Genomic DNA, 24,407 nt, shown 5'->3' on the forward strand with positions numbered 1-24,407 from the left:
AGATTTCAAGTTCAATCTAAGAGTCATTCACCTTCTAACTAGCTCTTGGTTGGAATCAATCCGTTAAGTTAGCTTTCTCTGTGAAAGTTTTGCAAAGATTCTAGAAGACTAAATCTAACATTGTTGGCACTTATCATCCTCGCTAATTATCCGGGGATTTCCCGAATTTTACACAAATATAAAACGAAATAGAAAATGGAGACTAGGATGATGAAAATAAAGGCTTTTCCGTCCCCACCTCGAGAGGGGAAGGGTCTAAACAGAATACGAGACGAGAGGTTTGTTGGTGAATAACATGATCGAAACTTCTGGATGAACTGTATCAATTTAAGAACGCCAACAAGAAATAGAGATTGAAAAAGTAGCGGCAAATTACAGAAATACCAGCAAGCAGCTAATTTTTCTTCAAAAATCTCTTAACTAGAACACTAATAATGCCTGGCTAATAGCAGAGATCTGTTACACTTGGTTAAACATTGGTATGGAACTCTACCCCACATACAGAAATCAAAAATCAATAAATAGCAAACAAACCTGAAACAAAAACAAGACCTGTGGAATTCTTACTCATCTCGTTTAATGTCGAGGCCCTTGAGTTTCGATTCGAGTTCATCGTCGTGATCGCCGTTCTCTTCAGCATCTTCATCGTAGTCTTCTCCTTCTGGATCGTTCTCATCCAGAGGTCCAAGCATGCTGGGAGAATTCTTAAATATGTCCTTCACTTCGTCGATCCCTTCTTCAGATATATAATTGCCATTGATGTTTAGCAACTTAAATCCTGGCTTCTGCACTAATATTTGAGCTAAGAATCTTGCCCCGGCCCTTCGAATTGAATTTGCGCTCACGTCGACTTCGCTCAACTGACCGTGTCCATCCTGCAGTGCCTTGCTAATCAAAATCACACCATCATCCTTCAGTTCATTCTCAGCCAAATATAACTTACTAAGGAATTGCTTTGTTGCTACACAGGCTGCAATTGAGGCAGCACCTTTTGCAGTTATATCATTTCCAGCCATTTCAAGAACTTCAAGGGAAGGAGCAGAATCTTTGAGGGCGTTAGCCAATGCTTCAGCTCCTTCATCCTCCAAGTTCAAATAACTAAGATAAATTTCAGTAAGACCTGGAAAAGCAGATATAGATTTACTCAAAGCAATTCCAGCTTCCACCCCGAACATGTTGTCGCGCAAATCAAGCTTCTTGAGATGGGTACAAGTCCCAATAGCTTCAGCTAGAGCCACTCCTCCTTCGGAACCTACCCTGGTCGAGGAACAACGGAAATCCTCCAATGCAGGAGAACCCTTGACGATTTCGGAAATTGCAATTGCACCTTCATCGCCTGTCATGTTATTATGGAACTGAAGGATACGAAGCTTGTCTGTAGACGGAATCAACTCGCAGATTGCTCTTGCAGCTTCTTCCGAAATACCATCATTCATCAAATAAAGCTCCTCCAAATGTTTCTGTGATTTCAAAAGGGACCCAAATGCCCGAACACCCTTCTCACCCATGGCATTATTTGAGAGGTCCAGAGACCTCAAGTCACAACCTTCTAATGCTGAAGAAAAAATATTCACGACTTCAAGAGCCTCGCCTTCAGGCCTTCCAGCAATGAAGTCTGATAGGTCAACTTCAGTCAACCTATCTTTGATGGACATCAAGATCGGTTCAGCAACACGGGCAGCATCTAAGCCAAAACTTCTATTACTAAAGCAGATCTTTGTAAACAGGTTTCCAGGATCTTTTAGGGGTTCTAAAAGCTCCTTAGCCTCCTCTGCATCAATAAAGGCCCTTCGTCCTCCTGATATATCAAAAACAGTTCCTTTGGCAGCTGCCCTCTCAGATATTATTGCCTCTCCATCCTCCTTTAATACAGGACCTCTTTTCAATATATCCAGCATAAGCCTACTAGATTCTTTGGCATAAATTTGAACTGCAGAGCTCCCATCGCCATCTGGCTCCTTCTCAAAGTGTTGGTTTGCAGTTGCAAAAGCAATATCTTCTACTTTCTTGGCATCCTCCTCTGCTTCTTCTTTGCTCAATAAGCCATACTTCCGGGAAAAAATGGAGGGTGTTGTAAGATTCTTGATGATTCGTTCTATGAGCATGAACCTAGTGCTCTGGCTTGGAGGCCATAATTTAATTGACATCACACGAGGTGGGAATGTCTGGGCTGCAGAATCCATAACAAAATAATCTGCAATAAAACGAGCCACAATAAGAAACGTTGAATAATGATCAACGTTCAGACTTCAGAGGGAAAAATGAAATTAGTTGGGATTTATTTCCCAGCTTAAGCTTACATCTTACAGAAGATTGGAAAATCGTCAGGCACATACTATATCCCTATATCAAATAATGCCCTTAAATGTATATGCAAAGCCATACAGCCATCAATTTAGAAACAAAACTATATAGCAAGATTCAACTATTTTCATAATATCAAATTTCCCAGTGAGTCACTATCCTATCTTATACCATACGGGCAAATATATCAGAATACAAAAATATCACACAAATCAAAGTATCTGATGAATAACTCATAAAATTTGATGAATAATCCATCAGGGAATAAATATAATTTTCCATGTAAATTTTTAGAAAGATGACATGAAGCTTAAATTGAGTATAAACAGGGTATCTAGAAAAGATAGATACTGCACAAAAGGCATTATAAAAACTGTAGTTGGTTATCATTGTTAACAATTGATGCCTGATAGCAATGTCAAAATGGTTTAGATTTAGAATGAGTATTACTCAAGGAAATGATAAGTTGCAAGGCATCACTATCTTAAACTTTCTATGATCAACCCAAATCTTAATTGGATGTTTATTTACATAATGGCAGAATTACGCAGTTGCAAGACCAACAAACAAACTATTAACATAAAATGAATTTAGCAGTAATCAAATGTTCTATGCTGAAAATGACAAAAACTCGATATGAAGGATTCCCAAGAGGTTGACAATGGATGTTTAATGGCATACAATTCCTATTTCGAAAACGTATCATTATGATTAGTTTCAGAATGACACGTTGAAAATGTATATCACGTATTAGTACTAAACCGAGTACTACAATACAATAGAGGATATTAAACTTCATACATTCCTGAGAAAATTGGACAAAAGGCCACAAATACAAGCAGCAAAACCTATCAAATCATAAGGGATGCTTCTTTCTCTCTCTTTTATAAAGGGGAATTGATTAAAGGAAGCCCATTAAATTACAACAAAAAATCAAAAGCGTAAATCCCACACATTGAATTCAATAAAGATACACGGCATGGTCGACCACGGAAGTTAAAAGCCATCTAAAAACTAGCACCAAGAATCATGATAATTGTTATAATTGGGATTTTCTCTAATATGATCATTCCCATCTGCCGTTACGTTTCCTAGACTTTCAAAGGAATGAAACGAGGCATAAACATACATAAACTTATTGGAACCCCCCAAAAGATTAAGGAACAGGAAAAAGGGGGAATAATTTAAAGGACAAGCAAAAAAAAAAACAAATGAACAAAAGCAAAAAAAAAAAACGAAATCTAAAACACCTTAATCAATTTCCACAAAGCGAACAATTTACAAATCAGACTATAACAAGAACCATTTGGGAACACAGATTACGGTACGATCTTAACAACAAAAAGTTTTACGTCAACTCATCGAACATATAAAGATACAACGCAACAAGATCGCCGGCGAAAAAAAACTGAAAAAAAAAAAAAGATAAAGTTCGCAGAAAGATAAAATCAATACCTGGGAGGAGAGTGGAAATCCTCAGAAACGGAACCCTAGAAAGAAAAAAAAAAAGGGAGGAAAACGGATTAAAAATGATTTTCCTCAGAAATCTCCCAGGAAAGGGAAATTTTATGCAAGAATCTTAAGGTTTTACAGAGGGCGGCGGAGGGCAATCATCGAAAAATTGGTGATAGAGAAAGCGAAGAGCGTGTGAAGAATTGGAGGGAAATGATGAAACTCCAATCGAATCCAAACGGATCAAATGATAACTCAGATCAAAGCGTCCCTTTTACGGGTTTTTGTCTTTGCCTTTTCATGTGAAATTACCAAAAAAGCCCCCATGGTTTTAATCATATTTATTTCTGCGAAATATATGTTTTATTTATTTTAAAAGGTTCAATTATGATTTTGTAATTAATTTTTGCTTTCTAAAATTTAAAATATGAGACTAAATTTTGACTTTTGATCGTATGTCTATTATTTTACTATAATAAACAAACTTCATTGCATCATCTTCTCCGATTCATCTCCCTCATCTTCCTCGCACGAGCTTCAATCGTCAATGGCGATTCACCTCTCCAATGTCCTCTTCTTCCCAATCACAAACTCACTCCACCAATCCAAACAATCATCTTCTTCACTTCATTTCTCAACCTCAAATCGTCACTTTCGTGGTTTCAGATTATTCAGTACAAGGAGAACACAACGACGACGACAATCGACATACGAAGTAGCTTCAAGAACCAGAGACACATCCTCCATTATTACAGACCTCGAAAAACAAACAGAGGGAGATGAACATACCGAAAACGAATCAGTGGCAGCAGAAATCGCTAATTCCTGGCGTGAAATCCATGGCAGCAACGACTGGACCGGGTTGCTTGATCCGATGAACGATCTCCTCCGCTCCGAGATAATCCGCTACGGTGAAATGGCGCAATCCTGCTACGACGCTTTCGATTACGATCCGTTCTCGAAATACTGCGGGAGTTGTCGATTTAGTCGAAGCAAATTCTTCGAACGACTCGGAATGGAAAGCGGAGGTTACGAAGTAACGCGGTACCTCTACGCAACATCAAACATCAACCTACCGAATTTCTTCAAGAAATCGCGATGGCCAAAAGTATGGAGCAAGAACGCGAACTGGATCGGCTACGTCGCGGTATCAAACGACGGTGAATCGAAACTCCTCGGCCGGCGAGACATCGCCATAGCGTGGAGAGGCACCGTAACGCGGTTGGAATGGATCGTGGATCTAATGGATTTTCTGAAACCAGTAGCGGCGGCGAAGATTCCATGCCCTAATTTGGCGGTGAAGGCGGAATCGGGATTTCTGGCTCTGTATACAGACAAGGACGAAGGTTGTGGATACAGCAAGTTGTCAGCGAGAGAGCAGATTGTGACGGAGGTGAAGCGGTTGGTGGAGAGATTCGCCGGAGAAGAGATGAGCATTACGATCACTGGACACAGTTTGGGAAGCGCTCTGGCGGTGTTGAGCGGCTTCGACGTTGCGGAAATGGGTGTGAACCGGTTGGAGAACGGTCGGGTTGTGCCGGTTTCGGTTTTCTCATTCTCGGGGCCCCGAGTTGGGAACTTCTCCTTCAAGGAACGCCTCCAAGAATTGGGAGTTAAGGTAATTAATCTTAATTAATTAATTAATTAATTAATAATTAGTGGAAATAATAATATTAAAATGAAAACAGGTATTGAGAGTGGTGAATGTCCATGACGTGGTACCCAAGACGCCAGGATTTTTATTCAACGAAAGCGTACCAACGGCTGTGATGAAATTTGCGGAGGAATTACCGTGGAGTTATTCACACGTGGGCGTGGAGTTAAAATTGGATCATAAAATTTCACCGTTCCTCAAGGATACAAACGACCCCGTTTGTGCACATAATTTGGAAGCTCACTTACATTTACTTGATGGGTAACTTTCTGACCTTTTTCTTTTTATCTTCCTATAGTATACTAATTACCATTCATTTTGCTAATTCTATATCATGTGAAATCATCATTTTTAGCTTAATAAATATGTCACATAATTATTTAAATAACAATATCAAATGGCATGTACTTGTTAAAATACCCTTTGATATAAATGAAATAAAAATATAATAAATTAATAACCATAATGCTATATATTTATATATATATATAGATATATATTAAAAGAATATTATCTTCTAGGGTATCTAAAATGATTGAACAGGATAATATTATATCACCAAATTTTCAATATATATATATTAATAAAAAAAATCATCAAGGATTTGGGATATGTTTCTGACATTATTATACTGTATTATTTCTTTACAATATTTGATGAATATATTATATTAAACTGTGACGATAGGGACAATTATGCATTATGATGAATATATTATATTAAATCGAGTTTGGTTGCACGTTGAAGAGAAATGTTTTGTTAAATTACAAATTTTTTTCTAATTTTAATAATTAGATTATTTATTTATTTTAGACCACTTGGGTTTAAAAGTTATTTCAAACTTATTTGAATTGATTTTGGTGAAACAGATACCATGGAAAGGGTCGTAGGTTCGTGTTAACGAGTGGGAGAGATCCGGCGCTGGTGAACAAAGCTTGTGATTTTCTTAAAGATCATTACTTGGTCCCACCAAATTGGAGGCAAGACGAAAACAAAGGTATGATAAGGAATAAGGATGGTCGTTGGATACAACCCGATAGATCAAAATTTGACGATCATCCAGAAGATATACATCATCATCTCAAACAATTAGGCTTAACTTTTGACTCCTAAATCTTATTTTGTTCATTCAAAATTCATATGAAATTAGAAGCCATTTAGAACGTTGTTTCCTTCTTCTTCATTGATATTTGAACAATAGAAGCTTCTAAGATTAGCCACAACGATCGTAATAATAAGATGACAAGTTTGGTTTACAGAGATAAGCCTGATTCTTCGTCCTCCTCGAGAGTAGAAGTGTAAACGATATAGAATGTCCAAATGAAACCAAAAACTCCCAACAGAATCCAACCAAGAAGATTGTTGCTCAAACCAAATGGAAGGCCAGTTCCTTCGGTGCTCAGTCTCTCATCCACCAAAGCCATGGCTGGGCTCGACATGGTCGCAGCACACGCTGCAGCTATCAACGACGCGCCCATCCCCAAGTTGCACGACTTGTTTTCCACTTCTCCATTAGCCTTTCCGTCCACACAACACCTTACTCCTCCTCTCTTACCCAATGCAGGCAACCCTGCTACATATAATTAATTAATTTTTAACCAATTTAAATGGTTACTCAATTTTGAGCAAAATCTAGAACTTACCAAGAAGGAAGGTGGTGGGTGAAGCCGCCGGAAGTGGGCGGTTCTGAACCAGAGAAGAGCGGACGGCGGCGGCAGAGGCGGAGGCGACGGCGGCCATTGGGATCTTTACGTTCAACTTTGGGAGGCAAAATGAAAAATAATGGAATATGGAGATCGGAGATGAAAGGGTTTGTGAAGATTAATATTATTGGTTTGTGTCGATGAGTGGCACTACACACAAAGCTACACACAGGGACAGCCATTCATTTGATATCCTTCATCTACTTCTGCCCAATTGTGAGTCTACACGTGTCATCTCATCTTTCTTTACCCAATTGTTTTCTTATTTTCTTTTTCTATATATATTTGATTATTTCCTATGAAACAAATATGCCTTTGATATTTATTTATTTGATTATGTTCCAGTCGTTTGTGTTTAGAGATATTCATTTTATCAGCAAAGTCCAGACTCTCCGTCAAATGGGGAGAGAATTTTCAGTTTAGACAAAAATTGAGGAAATCACAACACATGGGGTCTGAGTACTAGATTAAATATAAATATGTTTTTTAACCCATACTTTTAATATATATATATATATATTTATTGTTATATTAAAAATAAATAAATTAATTTTAGAGGGTAATTATAATATTTAAATTAAAAATTATATGGTAGATTATTTTAAAGATTAAAAAGCTACTTTGAAAAAATATATTTTTTTTACAAAATTTTAATAAATATTATATTAAAAATGAAAACTTTAAAATAATTATTTTTGTTTTCTCGGCAACAATTAAATGAAAATTTTCATTTTATAAAAAAAAAAATGAAATAAGTAACAGAGATGAACAAAAAAGCTTCCTTGTCCCGCCATGTGGACATCTCTATTTGCACTTATAATAATAATTAAAAAAAATGTTCGTGGCATAAATAGCTATAAAACAAAGAAAAAATTAATTAAAATTATGTTTTTTTCTTTCCTAAGAAAAAATTTATAGTATTACGAAAATATCATATTTTATTTTGAATATTCTTTTAATATGAATAGAACCGGTCCATGTATGAAAAATATTATAATAAATAAAAAGAGTACACATACTCACAATACCTAAAATCTCATACTCGTACTCCGTTCTATATATTTATGTCAAATCTCTATCCTCTTGGTCGAACATATATACCTGAGTACACGTACTGACAATACCTAAAATCTCGTACTCGTACTCCGTTCTATATATTTATGTCAAATCTCTATCCTCTTGGTCGAACATATATACCACGTCAAACAACAACCAAACTTTACAAGCAAGCAAGCCTTCCATTTTATTAAGTATTCAAATTTTGTGGTACTCAAAAAGAATAAACTGTAGTTGACATTACATGAATATGGTACACAAAATAATACAGCTCAAATTGCAACACCACCCTAATTACATTGCTAATTTCCACTCAGATTTGATTCTTGAACCTTGCTGCTATCATTCTCTTTGGTGTTGTGTAGCATTTCTTGTATGCTTTCTGCTAGCCTCGACGCCTCCTCGTCAAATTTCAGCGTTCTTCGCTGCAAACTCTGCATCAACTCGGTGTTTATAGTTCGTGCGTCGATGATTCGATCGTTCAAAATACAATATCAACAGGTATGGTAACACGTACCTCAGATTCCCATAAGCAATCTCTCGCCTTGCGTGGAATTATGTGAATGTGAGTCTGATAGTTTCAAGCTTACACAAAGATCAGCAAAGATTTGTTGTATGTAAGATGAAACTTAAAACGTTCAACAAACTAGGAGAAGATTTGAACTTCTGACATACTGGTCAGGGTTGTAGTTCTTCACTCAATTGAGCTATGCTTAAATTGGTCGACTAGAATTTAGCTTAAATGCACATGTTTATGGGATTTTACCGATGCACCATTACTAAAACCTATGTTACTACAAGGGGCATATAAAAGAGTAAGTGTAACCGCCCAAGGCCACTACTAGCAAATATTATCCGTTTTAGTCTGTTATGTATCGTCGTCAGCCTCATGGTTTTAAAACGCGTCTGTTAGGTTCCACACCCTTATAAGGGATACTTCGTTCCCTCTTCAAACGACGTTGGCCCTCACAACTCACCCCCCTTGGTGGCCCAGCATATCAGAGCCAGTCATCGGACAGTACGAGACACTGGTCAGAGTAAGATTAGACCCTCTCCATAGTAGGTGCGTTTTAAAACCGTGAGGCTGATAGTAATACGTAACAGGCCAAAATAGACAATATTCACAAGCGGTGGGCTTGGACGGTTACAACAATAGAGATTGTGTTACAACTTACATGGAATATAACTTGACCAGCAGCCACACCATTGTTAACTAATAAGTTGAATGAATCTGCATGATATAAGTTTGTCTTCATGTCAGTTGAAACTACTTGAAGCAACAAACATCCGACACAGATTAAAAAATAGGAAATAGATCAAATTAGACATGAACCAAGACTCTATCGTGGGTTTGTGCGGTTACATAAAAAGTGTTCGTAAAAGTCAACGCACAATACGACTATCGTAGATACGTTCCTAAGCATAAATAAATGCTCGAAATCTTGCACATTTCAGAACATTAACAGTTAACTGGGGACAAGATTGTATGTTTCTGTCTTTCAAACCAGAAACACGACCACATGAATTTCAAATTCAAACATGCCTGAATTCCCAACATGTGAAAAACCAAACATTTGAGAAACTGGAGAGAAGACAGAAACATAGAATGAAGCAAATAAATGTCGGTTCATACCGCTGCCGGTTGACTTCATGATTGCATTGCTAATTAATGGAACTTTTGAACACATTGCAGCTATCACCTGTTCAGTAAGTAGATAGAAGATAGACAAAATAAATACATAGATCATCAGAAAATCGACAAACAAATGAGAGAACCCGAATATATATATAAATATATTCAGAATCCAAGCTTGTTCAACCACACACGCCGCCTGCGCATGCATGTTCAATCGTCTGCGACACATCCGACTTGTCTCTACACTAAGCCAAGTCATTCGGCTCGACCTTGGCTTTGCTCGGGCCAAGGTCTCTCAACGCAACGTTGCATCTCATCTTGCCATCTCGATCCCCATCGACAGGGTCCATATGTCTTGACGCCATCCCGAGTCTCAGGATGTCGTCGGCCATCATAACTCGCTCGGTCATGCAATCGAGAATGGGCCCACGTGTCTTTCATCTCATTGGGACTTCCCGAACATCCATCCATCCGGGTTCTATCGAGCCATTGGCCCTCCTATGCCCATGCCGAGTCATTTATGGATACCGTACTAGATAGCGAGTTTATGTAGCAACCTCCAACACGCGGACTAGGGCGCAATACCGGCACACCCGTGCTGTCCGGTACTGTCCTTCAAAAACCCATTTCAAAGGAAGTCGCCCGAGACACTCGTCTCGGCCCACTCGCCCACACTGTGACACACGTATGTGCCACAGGGTAGCTCACACACGTATGTACAAAAACAAACATGCATATATATATACACATATATTGACAATTACTTTAGAACGTATAGCTTAAGTGGATGGTTACTTACAGAAGGAGGCGTAGCTTCCAACGAAGAATAATGAGATTTTGGTATAATTAGAGAGTGCCTGAGATATGGAAAATAAATAGAAGAGCCTTAAAGGGGATAACAATTCAAATCAACAAAGTTAGATTAGGAAGCCTAAAGTCACATTTAATAGGTCAACTATATAATGGCGCATCGCCACGGGATCTTGTATCCTAAACACATCCACGATACATCTACGGTTTAAAACTGTGGAATAGGACATAGACCTCGAGGGTTTCAAGCCGAGCTTGATTCAACGTAGTTTGCACGATTAAGGAAAAAGATTTTGAAGTATCCAAAAGATCTAAGATAATGATGAAGCTTTTCGGAGTGGATACAATAAAATATATAGGTCAAGTTAATTGTAACAACCCAAGCCCACCGCTAGTAGATATTGTCCGCTTTGGCCCGTTACGTATCATCGTCAGCCTCACGGTTTTAAAACGCGTATGCTAGGGAGAGGTTTTCACACCCATATAAGGAATGCTTCGTCCCCCTCTCCAACCAACGTGGGATCTCACAATCCACTCCCCTTGGGGCCCAACGTCCTCGCTAACACACTGCCCGGTGTCTAGCTCTAATACCAACTATAACAACCCAAACCCACTACTAATAGATATTGTCCGCTTTGGCCCCTTACGTATCGTCGTCAGCCTCATAGTTTTAAAACGTATCTACTAGGGAGAGGTTCCCACACCCTTATAAAGAATGCTTCGTCCCCTCTCCAACAAATGTGGGATCTCACAATCCACCCCCTTGGGGCCCAACGTCCTCGCTAGCACACCGCCCAATGTCTAACTTTAATATCAACGGTAACAACCCAAGTCCACCGTAGTAGATATTGTCCGCTTTGACCCGATAATATCACCGCTAGCCCCACGATTTTAAAATGTGTTGCTAGGGAGAGGTTTCCACACCCTTATAAAGAATGTTTCGTTCCCCTCTTCAACCAATGTGGGATATCACATAAATGCAATGATGTTAGCTACCTAGTGACATGCAACAATGAATAATCTTACCCGAGATAAAAGTGGTAGGCAGCTAACATCATTGCATAGAAGCTTTAAGTCATATTCAATGGTATCACGCAGATACATCATCAGACAAAATGAGTCTAAGCTAAACATAAGAACTATATACATATGTACTGCATCTTGGAGGAATGATACCTTACCCATTACTCAATGGTCTTGTATCTAATATACAAAGGCAACTATCATCTTCATAGAGCTGCAAGTTAAAATGTCATCTCTTAATGTTGGTTTCAAATATCCCATATATCTCACAAAGCAAACCTTAAACGATGACACGAAAATTGTAAATGAACAAAATAATTAGTACCTTAAAAGCGGGTTCCTCGCCGAGTATAATCCTGCAGAAAACACAACCATCTTGTAGACTCCCCTTGTGAGGATCATAAATTAGCTGCTGCTCACTCTTGGCTACTGAAGCACAGTTCGAAGAGGAAAGATGTGAGGGAGTTGCTCGACTACGTCCCGAGTTAATTGGACGGAGATGCGAACAGAGAATGGCAAGCCTCCGGGCCTCCATGGACTATCCAAAGCAGAAAGTATTGCAGTCAAATTGTGAATTGCCATAAGTATATAGTGTAACACATGTAGAGAATTTGATAAAAACAAACAGAGGCACTGAGAAAGTCTCCTTCAGCTGCAATCAGCTAGTGTTTTAAGTTCATTCCTCCAAGAAAACAGTCCTTAATGAAATCAAGACACGCTCTATTTAGTCATCTACTCATCACCTATACAACATGGAAATACCTCACTTCTGACTCTTATACATTTCGACCCGTTACCCCTAATTTGGATATGGAGCATTCGAAACTTCGAGCGTGTTTGAGAGTAATTTTGAAATGGATAAAATTATCTTACAACGAAGAAAATAAGAAGCCCCGTTTCAATTATTAAACGAAAACACTAAATTTAAGAGAATGGAGTGATGAATTGGTAGGAATTGCAAATGAAAGTTACCAAGTTACTAGATAGATACTAAATAACCATGTTGTTACCATATTCCGTATACTTTGATCATTTGAACAATTGTAACGGCCCAAGCTCACCGCTAGCACATATTGTCCTCTTTGGGCTTACCCTAAAGACTTTAAAAACGCGTCTGCTAGGGAGAGATTTTCACACCCTTATAAAGGGTGTTTCGTTCTCCTCCCCAACCGATGTGGGATCTTACAATCCATCCCCCTTTGGGGCCCAACGTCCTCGCTGGCACTTGTTCCTTTCTCTAATCGATGTGGGACCCCCACCAAATCCACCCCCTTTGAGACCCAGCGTCCTTATTGTCACACCGCCTCGTGTCTACCCCCCTTCGAGGCTCAACCTCCTCGCTGGCACATCACCTAGTGTCTGGCTCTGATACCATTTGTAACAGGTCAAGCCCACCGCTAGCAAACATTGTCCTTTTTGGGCTTTCCTTTTCGGGCTTCCCCTCAAGGCTTTAAAACGCGTTTGCTAGGAAGAGGTTTCCACACCCTTATAAAGGGTGTTTCGTTCTCTTCCCCAACCGATGTGGGATCTTACAATCCACCCCCTTTTGGAAAACAACGTCCTCACTGGCACTCGTTCCTTTCTCTAATCGATGTGGGACCCCCACCAAATCCACCCCCTTCGAGGCCCAGCATCCTTATTGGCACACCAACTCGTGTCTACCCCCCTTCGGGGCTCAGCCTCCTCGTTGGCACATCACCTAGTGTCTGGCTCTGATACCATTTGTAACGGCTCAAGTCCACCGCTAACAAATATTGTCTTCTTTGGGCTTTCCCTTTCGGGCTTCCCCTCAAGGCTTTAAAACACGTTTGCTAGGGAGAGGTTTCCACACCCTTATAAAGGGTGTTTCGTTCTCCTACCCAACCGATATGGGATCTTACAACAATATTCAACAAATTTACACTTCCCAACCCAAAAGTATTTCCAGATACTATTTCCAACCCACATGACCGTTGTTCTTTCTTTTTGTTTTTTAATCCTTTTCCACATCATTTTGTTCTATCCTGAGTTTAAATCCTATATTTGCCCCCTTTACTATCAGCTTTGTCTATTTAGTATCAGTACTTTCAAAACATCCATCTATGTCGGAACCTGTACCCTAAAAAAGTTCATTTGGTTTTTACACTTTTAAAACATGATTGTTTTGAAGTCCCTATTTGCAAAATCCTAACACAAGGAAGCCCGACAAGATTTCAAGAAATTGTCACATACTGCTGAATTCTAATTGAAAAAATGACATCAAAAGGAAACAAAGGACCAAAAACAGGACTTAAAACATTAATTCTTCTACTACCAGACCAAAATATTGGTTCCCTTCCTTTCTGCCAATGGACCCGAATCCAGAAAATCAAGTCAAAGCTTACATTTGCATCGTTTCAGAAGTTTAACCAAACCAAGCAAACTACAATATAATCCTTGCTAAAACAAAGCTGCAAGTTACAAGAACAGAGCATCTCATGAACAGCGCAAAAATTAGCACAAGGAATTGTGATTCACCTCTAGCTAGCTTCCCGGATTCTGCACCAAATCTTTCAGCTCTTTTTTCGTCTCGATCCTGTATCAATTAAAGAACCCCATATCCATCAGCAATTTGAAGCGAGACCCATTTGGCCACTGAGTGTTTGGAACCCAGATAGGAAATTTGGTTAAGTGAGCTAAAAAAGTAACTGGGTTAGAGAAGAGCAGAGGCGTGAGTGAGTGATAGCCGGTAGGGCTCAGTGGGGTGAAAGAAAGAGAGAAGGAAAGAAGTGGGGGGATGATGATTGAGGGAGTTTTGCAGAGTTTGATGGCGTTGGTTTTGCAGAGTTTGTGTCTGTGGGTGACAGAGAAGAAAAGAGATGAGATTCCAAAACGAATGGCTGCTCTCTAGTCTCTACGCTATGCCTTAGAGAGCCATTCTGGGTTGGACTTTGGATTATTGGGCCTAAAAATGCTTTCTTTAGAGAGAACAGAACAAATTTTATATGAAATTCACTAATAATACATTTTAATTAAATGATTCAAAAGAAAATTGTTGAGTTTAATATACTTGTATTCAAATTACTATTGAGAAAACAAAAAATGAGATCAAAATAAACAAAATCATCCCTTTTTAAAATGTTTGTAAAAAATAATGTATTAGGTAAATGAAATATTAAAAGAAATAACGTATTAGATAGATACATTGAATAATAGTTCGGATTGCTGCAAGTTCATCCGCTTCATTCAAATATTTAGTAAAAGATTAAAGTGTTATTGGTAAACTTACAAGCTAATGGCGCAATCAGTTTGCATAATCAAGAGTAAACGAAAAGGACAGAGAGGGTGAAGCCTTAGCTTGGTGAAGAGTCTCCCAGTTCCATGTACAAAGGGCTAACCAAACCAAAGCTGGAATTTCTTATTTTCAATCATCACTATAATTCAACTTCCCTACAAGGTTATGGTATAAAGAAAATACATATTTCCGGGGAAAGAATGAGTGGTAATTTACATGAAGAATAGGTATGGAAGTTGAAAAAATGGAGAGAATTAGGAAGCCTTCTAAGAAAAAGTAACTAAACCTCACATCTAATCAACAAGCCTCTAAGCTTTGTTTGCTGCTCATTAATTACCAGTGGATGTTGCACTGTTCCAAATATTGGTTGTTGAAGTCTATGTGTTTGATCCAAAACTCTTTGTATTCTCCAAATCCAACGTCTAACCATGGCTTCCTAACACCGTTGTAGTGTATAACAGCTGCCTTCTCGATGTCGTCTTGTGGCACGGTAGAGTCATGGCCGAGTCCGAGCACATGCCATTGTCGTTCCACCGCCGTTGTTTGGTTATAGAATGTGACCCACCCCAAAGGCAAGCTTCCACCCTTCAAGATTGGCCGTTCAGTACTCTGCATTCATTACATAGTAGCTGTGAGGAATGATAGTACTGTATGTGCATTTGAACATTATTTTCTATTTCTAAAACTATGGTTTGTAAACGAACTATAGCAGAGACTAAACCAACATTTTGATGCTGTTTATCTAAACTAAAGCAATTTAAATTATCATAGTTTTAAACTACTACAAGCGAAAAACATACTGTAAATTGAAATAACAAAGTATACAACTGTATTTGCACAAAAGGCTCTCCTCAACCACTTTCTTTTCCTTCCTCCCTAGCTGGGGCGTGTGCAGATTACATTTTCCTACAATGGTGCTTAATTTTGTTGAGTGAAAGCTTTTTCGATAAACTTTAGGAAAGAAGAGTTGGCAAGAATGAACATTGAATGAAGAAGAAATCGTGGCTATTGTCAAGTCCCTTGGTAATGATAAATCACCAGAACATATAGTCTCCATGGGAATTCTTACAAGCTTGGAACAAGTGCACATCCTTAAGGTGTTCTAAGAGTTATTTAGAACACTATACTCAATAAATGCCTAAAAGAAATTACATTTGGCCCGATCCTCAAAAGTATCCATCACTCGAACAGGTGATAACCATTTGTGCATTAGATTGAGGAATGGAGTCTAAAACAGTAAAACGTTCTCATGGAAACAATCCAAAAAAGTCCTCCAAATGACAATTTCAATTAACCAACATAGATATAAAAGTCTTTGATGCAGTTCTAATCACAAAGGAAGTGGTGGAAGAAAAGACAGAAAAGGGTGGGGTCATCAGACCTGTTTTTGAAAAGTCATATGCTAAATGTGGGTGGGTTTGTAACTTTTTTTTACGAAGTATTTGGAGGAAAAGGATTCAGACAAAAATAAAGGTGGTGGGCAAGAGGATGCATTACCACAGGTTAGTGAAATTTAACAATGAGAACTCCTTTTTTGGCAAGCAGAATCTTATGGTTTATCCCTAAGCGCTAGGGTTCTTGTCATCTCCCAGAGAAGCCCTTGGTTGGAGCACACTGGACTCAGCCTTCACTTCCTCCTTCAACCCACTCATGAAGTGACACTCCAAATGAGCTCTATCAACTTTGATAATGGAGCAGCAAACTGCTAAAAAAGGCAATGATACTCTTCGAAGGTGCTTTCTTGCTAGAGAGCTATGGATTTTTCACACAACATCACCTTTTGGGTTGGTCGAAAGTTTTTTGGCAACAAATAACGAAATTGTCCCAACATACGGTGCTTTCCTTCAATCTAGTCATGCAAAGACAATATCTCTCCTCCTAAGCAAAGCACGAAGCCTCCAGTTTTTCAGCTTATACTAACGGATTTAACACAAAATAATATTCCACCTAAGGCAACCAGCCATCAGGATTTGTTCCCTGAAAATTGGTTTCTCCAACTTCTTTAAACGAATGTCCTTTAGAAAGATTCTAGAGAAGTATATAATTAGGGAAAGATTCAAGAGTTCCTTTACTCTTCTAACTTCTAGCTAGCACATTAAATGAATCAAGCGTTCCCCTTACCATGATCCTCCTTGATCTTCTCCATTGGATACTTCTCCCGTGTGCCAAAATCCCTCCAACTTCTTAGCGAACTCCGACTCCATCTTACTATCAAGTAATCTATTCAACTCCTCACTTATCACAGCGAGCTCTTTCCCATTTGTACTTTAACAGCCACCATTGTTTCTTCGATGGACTTGCATCTATCTATCTGTTCATCTCTCTCTCTCTCTCTCTCTCTCTCTATCCACCATCTATCTATCTATCTATACACACACACACATACATATGTCTATGTATGTGTGCGTGTATATATATATTAATAGTGATCATTCCCGATAATTGAACAACTCCAATAACACTTGAGATGAAACCACATAGAGAAATATAGAATTAGGGAAGGATTCAAAAGTCCTCTTGCAGCATTACACTTCCAACTTCAAGCTAGACACTAAATGCATACCTCCCTTTGTTTTTTAAACAAGAAACAAATTTTCATTCATAGACGACAATAATGAAAAGAGCTAGAAAGATAAAAATTCCAAAGTTATAATAACCAATAAAGAACCTAGGAGAACAATGCGCTTAATTCCAGAAACAGAATTGCAAAACCAAAGAACCACTGAAGCGAAGACAAACCCACCAAAATGTAAAATTAGCATCTAGACCATAGCCCAAAAGACAAAACTTTGTTAGAAGAAGTACAGCCTAAAGTACACAAGTAGCTAGGAGACAAGGTAGACTCATTTAACGAAGCATTGCAAGCAGAAACACAAGTAAATGAAATATGAACTGAATCTAAAAAAATTGCAGCCTAAAATATCTGCAGAATGCTGGACAGGAAGATATGATAAGCACATTCTGATGATTATAAACTAGGTAGATAGTGACTGCTAATACACAAACACGCAAAAATAGTTGCCTCTCCAGGAAAAGTAGTAGCACGCAACCAAAGCAACTAATATCAATTTTCTTACCAATCGTAGATATTTATGGTAGAGAGCAGTTAAATTTTCTTCCCTCCACCGTCTGAGATCAAATACGTTCATCCCAAATGCCCACATACATGCCTTATTGTCAAACTTATCGGCAATCAGAGGATCTGAGAAGTTGATGAACGTATCCATCCGTAGAAAAGAAACTTCACTTTCTTTACAAGTTTCAACAGCAACATTCACCTTCCCCTTCATATCAACGTGCCACAAACCAGATAAATCCTTTTGCACCACCACATCATGATCAAGAAGTATGACCTTATCCAGGGAAGGGAAGATATTTGGCAGATAGAACCGCAGATAGTTGAGTTCGGAAGTAAACCTTGGGTCACTAGTATTTTGCATCGTCCATCCTAAATCATACTCCGTGGATAGCCATTTAAAGTCTTCCATGCTCAGGACCTCAATTGTGGCTTTTCCGGGAGGATTTAGTGAGAACCACATGGACATTGCTGGTAAGTTCAATGAATTGGTCACCAAGTGGAAGACAATTTTTTCCGGTTCCTGAAAATTTAAAACAGACAATTATACATGTTTTCAGAGAATAAAATGTCCCTAATAGCCACCACTATAAATCAGTGCGAAGAGACAAAATCCACACGATATACAACCTTGAGAATGCCCTAGTACAAATAAGAAATAGTATGTTTTAAGCTTTAAATTCTAATGTAGGTAAACAAAGTTGATTGCAATGCTCGAAGGGGAAAAAATAAAAGGTACATACCATAGCACTTGAAATAGTGGAATTGACAACAACTGCACAAGCCAAAACGTTGTCGGAGAATACAGCATAATGATACAATGTAGTGTCGTGCAACTTATTCTGTTCAGGAAGCAGCCTCTCCGAAGGTTGCAAAGCAAAGTACTCAGAAGTCAATTGCATTGATAGACAATGAAAGCCTTTAGGGGTGGTGCTTGCAGCAAGATTTAGAAGATAAGTAGCTTGTTTCTTTTGCATACGAACTTGCTCTTCAGCAGTTTCAGCCATAGCCCGAAGCTTTGAAGACATTGCCGAGCAGTCTGGGTAAGCATTGCCTGCTTTTACTAATGAAGACTCCATACTTTTCATTTTCTGCAAAGCACTACAAATTCGAAAGGTTTTCAGGTGAAATTCCACTAGTTGACATTAAAAAGCTGGATATAATTTTCCATACACAAGTGTAGCTAGTTGACATTAAAGCATCCTTCATAATTTTTTAACTTTCTTTCAAACTCTCCTAACAAAAATGTGAAAAATGGCAATGAAATTCCTATTTACCTCTTTGTCAATTCAGAATCCCTAGTAACTTCCTCAACTACGTGTTCCAAATCTTTGATTCGTAGCCTTAACTCTTTCATCAGATGAGAATTACTACCTGGTGGGGCAAAACTTAGGTAGGCTTTGGCTCTTATCAGTTGATCTATGATCTCCTTTACCTTATAATCTATAGATCTAGACTTGGCTGTGCGTACACTGTTATCGTGCTTGACAGTACTCCGATTAGATAGTGGATGTTTTGTCTCTATTTCCACATCTCTCACTCCCCTTGACTGACCATGCACGTTATTATCCTGTCGTCCAGTTGCATTAAAAGAATGTTCCTGCAATCAAAATTTAGAACCAGTGTGTAGGTGAACTTATGTATAGTTCATACATGCTAGAGAAGAAGTTCACTGTTGCTGAATATTTGTGCTTCTAATGGTTCAGTTGGGAAAATAAAAACAACTTAAGCGAGGAACAAAGGTCAAAAAATATAAGAAGAGGAAGTCGTTTATAAATGATGTTGAGGCCACATATAGAAATTCCAATAATAAGAACCAAAATTAGTTCCCAGAATTGCAATGTTGCACATACCCTCCCAAACTTGATTCACATTATTTATGTTGGTGTGATGATCACTGGGCCTTATCTTTTCAGAAATTCAAAATTACAAACTTAAGTAGTACAAAAATATGTCATCAGATGCATTCGATTAAAGAGATCTTTAATGTAGAACAAATATTTTTCATCAATATGTCAAAACATACCATACATTGTGAACATATTAGACTTGTATCAGGGCTTGAGTTAATTCAACATGATCAAATGTAAGAACCCAAAAAATTCATTTCCTTCAAATCACGTAGTTTAAACATTTTGTAAAAACATGACGAAAAGAACTTTATATTGAAAGATTATTCACACAAAAGAAAACGTTTGATTCAAACACAATATTGGCTAGATAAGAAATTGAACTTCAACCTATCAACACATACAAGCAACCAAACGTATGAGTATACTGAGAAAACTGGAACTCAAGGGAAGACCACCTGCGACTTGTTAATGTGAGAGGTTTTCTAAAATCTTTCTTCAAGGAATTCTTTAAAGATCACAATGAACTCCAATCCAATTATCAATAGTTATGCTATTTTTATGTTTAAAAGTACCAGTATTCCTATACAATTATGCCTTCAAAAAGAAAGCCAAAACATGGTTCCAACAATCGAAAAAGTATTTTCCTTATTTTTAAAGACCTTAAATGTTAGAAGAGTAGCATACTCAGGAATAATAAACATAGTTTAAGATCAAGTAAAATTCAATTGCAACTTCTAAAATAAGAACGTAAACAGGAGTTGAAGAACAAAAACAATTATCAACAATGTCAGGCTTCTCAAGAAATTGCTTTGCAGCAGGATAGTGATCAATCATTACATTGAAGAATGAAATAAACAATATACAAAACCAAGGAAGGCATTACACTCCTAATATTGCAAAACGGCACACATATACATTTTGAATATCATTTGGAAGGAGATATCCGAGAGAATTAAAAGCATTTGTAGAACAGAGTACCTTTTTCCCATCATTCTCAAACCGTGTATCATTATTTACTTCGTTTGGTTTACTTCCTGCAGTTCAAATGGAATAGCCCAGAAAAAAGTAAAATAAATAAGAGAAATGAGAACCGCAGGGGAAAAATAAAACACAAGGAAAAACACAAACCAAAATCAAGGGAGTTATTTCCTTCTCTAGGATGAAAATTTTTATCTTCCAAAACAATAGATTTGGGTTCTTTCAAGCCTTCGCCCGCTTCCTTCATGACAATGCGAGTATAGATCAAATGCAGAACGTGCCAGTGATACCAAGGGAATGACTGATTTAACTGATATGTAAGAATACCTGTCCGATTGAGTTAAGTGCTTCGACATCTCTCCATTTCTGCAAAGAACAATCGGGAACTGAAAACAAATTTGCAGTGAAAGAATAACAACTAAGCCTACGCCAAAAATCAAAATCAAATTCTCTCATTTCAGCAAATCATTCACCTCGCGAACTAAAACAGAACCCACAAACAAAATTCAATAAGAACACAAACTGAAAGAACAACAGTCATACCCTGCTCCATAAATCCTCGATGAACTCCCTCCGCCCTGAATCAGAACAACCAACAAAATCAATCAAACCAAAACACACCCTCGTCCTCCTCCATTAAGTAGTCAAAAAAAGAACAACACAATAGGAGAAAAACAAACAAAACAAACCATCAGAAGTGATGATCTTGGGGTGGTGAGAAACAAGAACCAATGGAGCAATAACAGAGAAAGATAGCAGAGAGAGGATCAGAATCCTCTGGCATCGACGAAGCAGCTTCATCAACGCCGCCTTCCAACAGTGGATCCCGTTGAACAATTCCTCACAAAAACCATAAAAACCACATTCAAACTGCTCAGCGATGGAGGGAGAATTGAAATCAACGTATTGCTTCAAGAATACGGAACATCAAGGTAACGAAAATGAGGCAAAAAAAAGAGGAGAACTGGCTTCTAGGGTTTAGGGTCAATCATTATAATATTCGTTTCCTTCTTCTTTAATCGCAAGCCGGTTGTTGAGAGAGAAACAAAGAAAGAAGAAGAAGCTTGCTCTCTCGGCCATGTTCGGCTGGTTCTGTATGTGAGTTTCCTGTGACGAGCTTTTTTTTTTTTTTTTTTTGCTTTATTTTATTCTTGTCTTAAAAATAATATTCTCGTTATTTAATTTTATTTCCTTACTTTTAATTCTAACACGCTTTAAAATTCGTTTATACGGTTAATTAATTTATTTTTATTAAAAATTATTCCCATTAATTAACTAATTTTATTTTTTTTTATTTCTTTTTGTATTATTATTATTCTCGTAATATTTTAAAATTCGTCATTTTGTACTCTGTGATGCCGACAGTAGTGCTTTATATATGAAAAATAATAATAATGATATTATTTTCCTTAAATAAATTAATAATAATCATATGATAATAATGGTAGTTTTTTTTAATAAATTTTGAGTTTGTGTTAAATTTCAATAACCACTCCTTGTCAAAATTGCACTCTTACTAGCAGCGGACTTGCGATTGTGTGTCACTCACTTTCCAACGACGAGTGAGCTAAGTCAATTCGTTCTTGCGTCGCCTACGGCCAAGCGGCGTACGCTCGAGCCTCTGCCCTTGGTTTTAAGAGAAGGTTTTAGAAAACGAGGGCAGAGAGAGATTTTTGAAATAGACGTTATATAATCTAGCAAGAGAGAAATAACAACAGCTTGGGTAAGGAGATGTGCTTTCAATAGCTTTCAAACCATCGCTATTGCTTCCGAATCTCGAGTATTCTATTAGACCGAGAACTGTGGTTGACAAACTGTTCTCGATCATCTAATATCAAGAATACGTTATAAGTATCTTCAAATTTCTCACCAAGCTCAAAGGTGGTATATTCAAGATGTTCGTATTTTCTTTCACAACTTCTCGAGTGAACCAGAGCACCGATCTTGGTGTTATTATCCAACTTCAAAACTTCGGATGTTTATTCAACACATCCTTATTATATCCATCACTCTGAGCATCCTTATTATATCCATCCTGCTCAGAGTGATGGATATAATAAGGATGTGTTGAATAAACATCCGAAGTTTTGAAGTTGGATAATAACACCAAGATCGGTGCTCTGGACCACTCGAGAAGTTGTGAAAGAAAATACGAACATCTTGAATATACCACCTTTGAGCTTGGTGAGAAATTTGAAGATGTTTATAACGATGGATGATCGGCGGTTGTAAAGGCTTCACTGATTGAATTAGGTGATGAATTGCGACCGTAAAGACTGATTGAGTTAGGGTTTGGCTTTGGGGGGTTCGGCTTTGGAGGAGTATTAGGAATACCAAACCCCAACTCAAAAAAATTTTGATATTTAAGAATACCAAGATCAATGCTCTAACGTGAGAAATAGAAATAGAATTGGAAAGGTGTGTTTTCATTGATATTCATAAGCTTTAAATAGAATACAAGCTAGCAACTAATATAGATAAGGAAAATATAAACTAATTAAATATTGAGAATAAAATAAAATATACTATAAATCAAATAAATAATATTAAAATATAATATCTAAGATATATTCCATAAATAATATATTCTCCAAATATTATACGCCAACCGTTTGACAGTTAAATTCAAACATAATTTAACATATAAGACATCATTTTAAAAGTCGATAGTTCAATCTCTTTTATCAAGCATGCGAGTTTAATATATTAAATCAGAATATCGCAGATCTACGCTTAGTTTTAAATTTTCAAATTTCTTTTTAAATTTTGTAATTTTTAAAAATCAATTTTGTTATCGTCTTATCTTTTTCATAATACCATCTGATTTTGTTGAATTTATTGAAATATCTTGTGATGGTTGAATGAAAGTCCCACATCGGCTATTTTAGAAAATGATCATCAGTTTATAATCAATGAATACTATCTCTATTAGTACGATACTTTTTGGGGAATCTCAAAGCAAAGTCACGAGAGCTTAAGTGGACAATCAACCTCTAATATAGTATCACTAATATGGTATCAGAGTCATACCCTAAACTTAGTCACCATAATGCCAAATTAAATAGTTGTTAAAATGGTTAGAATTAAAAATAAATAAATAATTGGTGTTCGGTAATGGTGGGGCCCACAAAAAATTTCAACGGTTTTTGAGAATTTATTGAAAATAAAATTCCATTAATTTAATTTGAGGTTGATTGTTTGGTAGGGTCGCTGGCTTTTCCTTTCAATTAAATTATACAAAATATAATTTAAATTATAATTTCATTTTTATACGACATTTAAAATTATTTATTAAATATTCCAGGGAGAATGAATTAAAGTTGAGATACATATGGTTTTAATTATTTCATTAATATTTGTCAATTATAATATTATTTAGAAATTATGATTAAAAGACATGAAATTAAAAAGAAAATAAGCAACTAAAACTTTTTTTTTTAAGTTACAAATTTATTTTTGTAAAATATTACTAAAATAATTATTTTAAAATAGTTTAAATTACAAGTTTAATATGAATTTAAGATATCTTTTGAATTCCAGCAAATATATATATATATATATATATATATATATATATATATATATATATATATATATATATATATATAT

At 37.1% G+C, this 24,407-nt stretch overlaps 5 protein-coding genes across 8 annotated transcripts; 1 reads left to right on the forward strand and 4 right to left on the reverse strand.

The window, feature by feature from the left end:
• Positions 1-296: 296 nt before the first annotated feature.
• LOC111461021 (RAN GTPase-activating protein 1-like) lies at positions 297-4,012 on the reverse strand. The gene is made up of 2 exons (XM_023104448.1): positions 3,760-4,012; positions 297-2,194 (listed from the first exon to the last, which is right to left on the reverse strand). Exon 2 carries the CDS (start codon positions 2,181-2,183, stop codon positions 564-566), a length of 1,620 nt encoding a protein of 539 aa, XP_022960216.1. The 5' UTR covers positions 2,184-2,194; positions 3,760-4,012; the 3' UTR covers positions 297-563.
• A 169-nt stretch (positions 4,013-4,181) lies between these two features.
• On the forward strand, positions 4,182-6,570 carry LOC111460640 (phospholipase A1-Igamma1, chloroplastic). The gene is made up of 3 exons (XM_023103846.1): positions 4,182-5,374; positions 5,445-5,671; positions 6,280-6,570. The coding sequence occupies exons 1-3, from the start codon at positions 4,304-4,306 to the stop codon at positions 6,521-6,523; spliced, it is 1,542 nt and encodes a 513-aa protein (XP_022959614.1). The 5' UTR covers positions 4,182-4,303; the 3' UTR covers positions 6,524-6,570.
• On the reverse strand, positions 6,566-7,241 carry LOC111460641 (photosystem II reaction center W protein, chloroplastic-like). Of its 2 annotated transcripts, none has more exons than XM_023103847.1 (2): positions 7,054-7,241; positions 6,566-6,983 (listed from the first exon to the last, which is right to left on the reverse strand). In XM_023103847.1, exons 1-2 carry the CDS (start codon positions 7,148-7,150, stop codon positions 6,664-6,666), a joined length of 417 nt encoding a protein of 138 aa, XP_022959615.1. In that variant the 5' UTR covers positions 7,151-7,241; the 3' UTR covers positions 6,566-6,663. The 2 variants fall into 2 exon arrangements, with proteins under 2 accessions (XP_022959615.1, XP_022959616.1); XM_023103848.1 differs by having other exon boundaries at positions 6,566-6,980; positions 7,054-7,234.
• A 1,090-nt stretch (positions 7,242-8,331) lies between these two features.
• LOC111461112 (adenylylsulfatase HINT3) lies at positions 8,332-14,507 on the reverse strand. The gene is made up of 8 exons (XM_023104596.1): positions 14,135-14,507; positions 11,964-12,176; positions 11,797-11,852; positions 10,605-10,662; positions 9,803-9,869; positions 9,345-9,400; positions 8,687-8,740; positions 8,332-8,603 (listed from the first exon to the last, which is right to left on the reverse strand). Exons 2-8 carry the CDS (start codon positions 12,171-12,173, stop codon positions 8,472-8,474), a joined length of 633 nt encoding a protein of 210 aa, XP_022960364.1. The 5' UTR covers positions 12,174-12,176; positions 14,135-14,507; the 3' UTR covers positions 8,332-8,471.
• Positions 14,508-14,990: 483 nt separating this feature from the next.
• LOC111461093 (probable galacturonosyltransferase 6) lies at positions 14,991-21,936 on the reverse strand. 3 transcript variants are annotated; one of them, XM_023104572.1, is made up of 9 exons: positions 21,488-21,936; positions 21,342-21,376; positions 21,126-21,222; positions 20,949-21,039; positions 20,799-20,854; positions 19,245-19,567; positions 18,711-19,068; positions 17,969-18,490; positions 14,991-15,500 (listed from the first exon to the last, which is right to left on the reverse strand). In XM_023104572.1, exons 1-9 carry the CDS (start codon positions 21,488-21,490, stop codon positions 15,225-15,227), a joined length of 1,761 nt encoding a protein of 586 aa, XP_022960340.1. In that variant the 5' UTR covers positions 21,491-21,936; the 3' UTR covers positions 14,991-15,224. The 3 variants fall into 3 exon arrangements, with proteins under 3 accessions (XP_022960340.1, XP_022960339.1, XP_022960341.1); XM_023104571.1 differs by having other exon boundaries at positions 21,126-21,164; positions 21,488-21,935; XM_023104573.1 differs by having other exon boundaries at positions 21,126-21,184; positions 21,488-21,552.
• Between the last annotated feature and the right edge of the window lie 2,471 nt (positions 21,937-24,407).

Source organism: Cucurbita moschata, unplaced genomic scaffold, assembly GCF_002738365.1.
Source record: "Cucurbita moschata cultivar Rifu unplaced genomic scaffold, Cmos_1.0 Cmo_Scf00024, whole genome shotgun sequence".
Lineage (NCBI taxonomy): Eukaryota > Viridiplantae > Streptophyta > Magnoliopsida > Cucurbitales > Cucurbitaceae > Cucurbita > Cucurbita moschata.

Excerpts from the sequence above, each read along its gene's own strand:
- LOC111461093 (XM_023104571.1), bottom strand. The coding sequence starts at position 21,599 with ATGAAGCTGCTTCGTCGATGCCAGAGGATTCTGATCCTCTCTCTGCTA. Across the intron at positions 21,377-21,487 it reads CAAGATCATCACTTCTGATG|GGCGGAGGGAGTTCATCGAG; the intron begins GTTTGTTTTGTT and ends GTTCTGATTCAG. Across the intron at positions 20,855-20,948 it reads AAATAACTCCCTTGATTTTG|GAAGTAAACCAAACGAAGTA; the intron begins GTTTGTGTTTTT and ends TTTGAACTGCAG.
- LOC111461021 (XM_023104448.1), bottom strand. The coding sequence starts at position 2,183 with ATGGATTCTGCAGCCCAGACATTCCCACCTCGTGTGATGTCAATTAAA.
- LOC111460640 (XM_023103846.1), top strand. The coding sequence starts at position 4,304 with ATGGCGATTCACCTCTCCAATGTCCTCTTCTTCCCAATCACAAACTCA. Across the intron at positions 5,375-5,444 it reads TCCAAGAATTGGGAGTTAAG|GTATTGAGAGTGGTGAATGT; the intron begins GTAATTAATCTT and ends AAATGAAAACAG. Across the intron at positions 5,672-6,279 it reads CACTTACATTTACTTGATGG|ATACCATGGAAAGGGTCGTA; the intron begins GTAACTTTCTGA and ends TTGGTGAAACAG.
- LOC111460641 (XM_023103847.1), bottom strand. The coding sequence starts at position 7,150 with ATGGCCGCCGTCGCCTCCGCCTCTGCCGCCGCCGTCCGCTCTTCTCTG. Across the intron at positions 6,984-7,053 it reads ACCCACCACCTTCCTTCTTG|CAGGGTTGCCTGCATTGGGT; the intron begins GTAAGTTCTAGA and ends AATTATATGTAG.
- LOC111461112 (XM_023104596.1), bottom strand. The coding sequence starts at position 12,173 with ATGGAGGCCCGGAGGCTTGCCATTCTCTGTTCGCATCTCCGTCCAATT. Across the intron at positions 10,663-11,796 it reads ACAAGACCATTGAGTAATGG|GCACTCTCTAATTATACCAA; the intron begins GTAAGGTATCAT and ends TCCATATCTCAG. Across the intron at positions 9,401-9,802 it reads CATGAAGTCAACCGGCAGCG|ATTCATTCAACTTATTAGTT; the intron begins GTATGAACCGAC and ends TATATCATGCAG.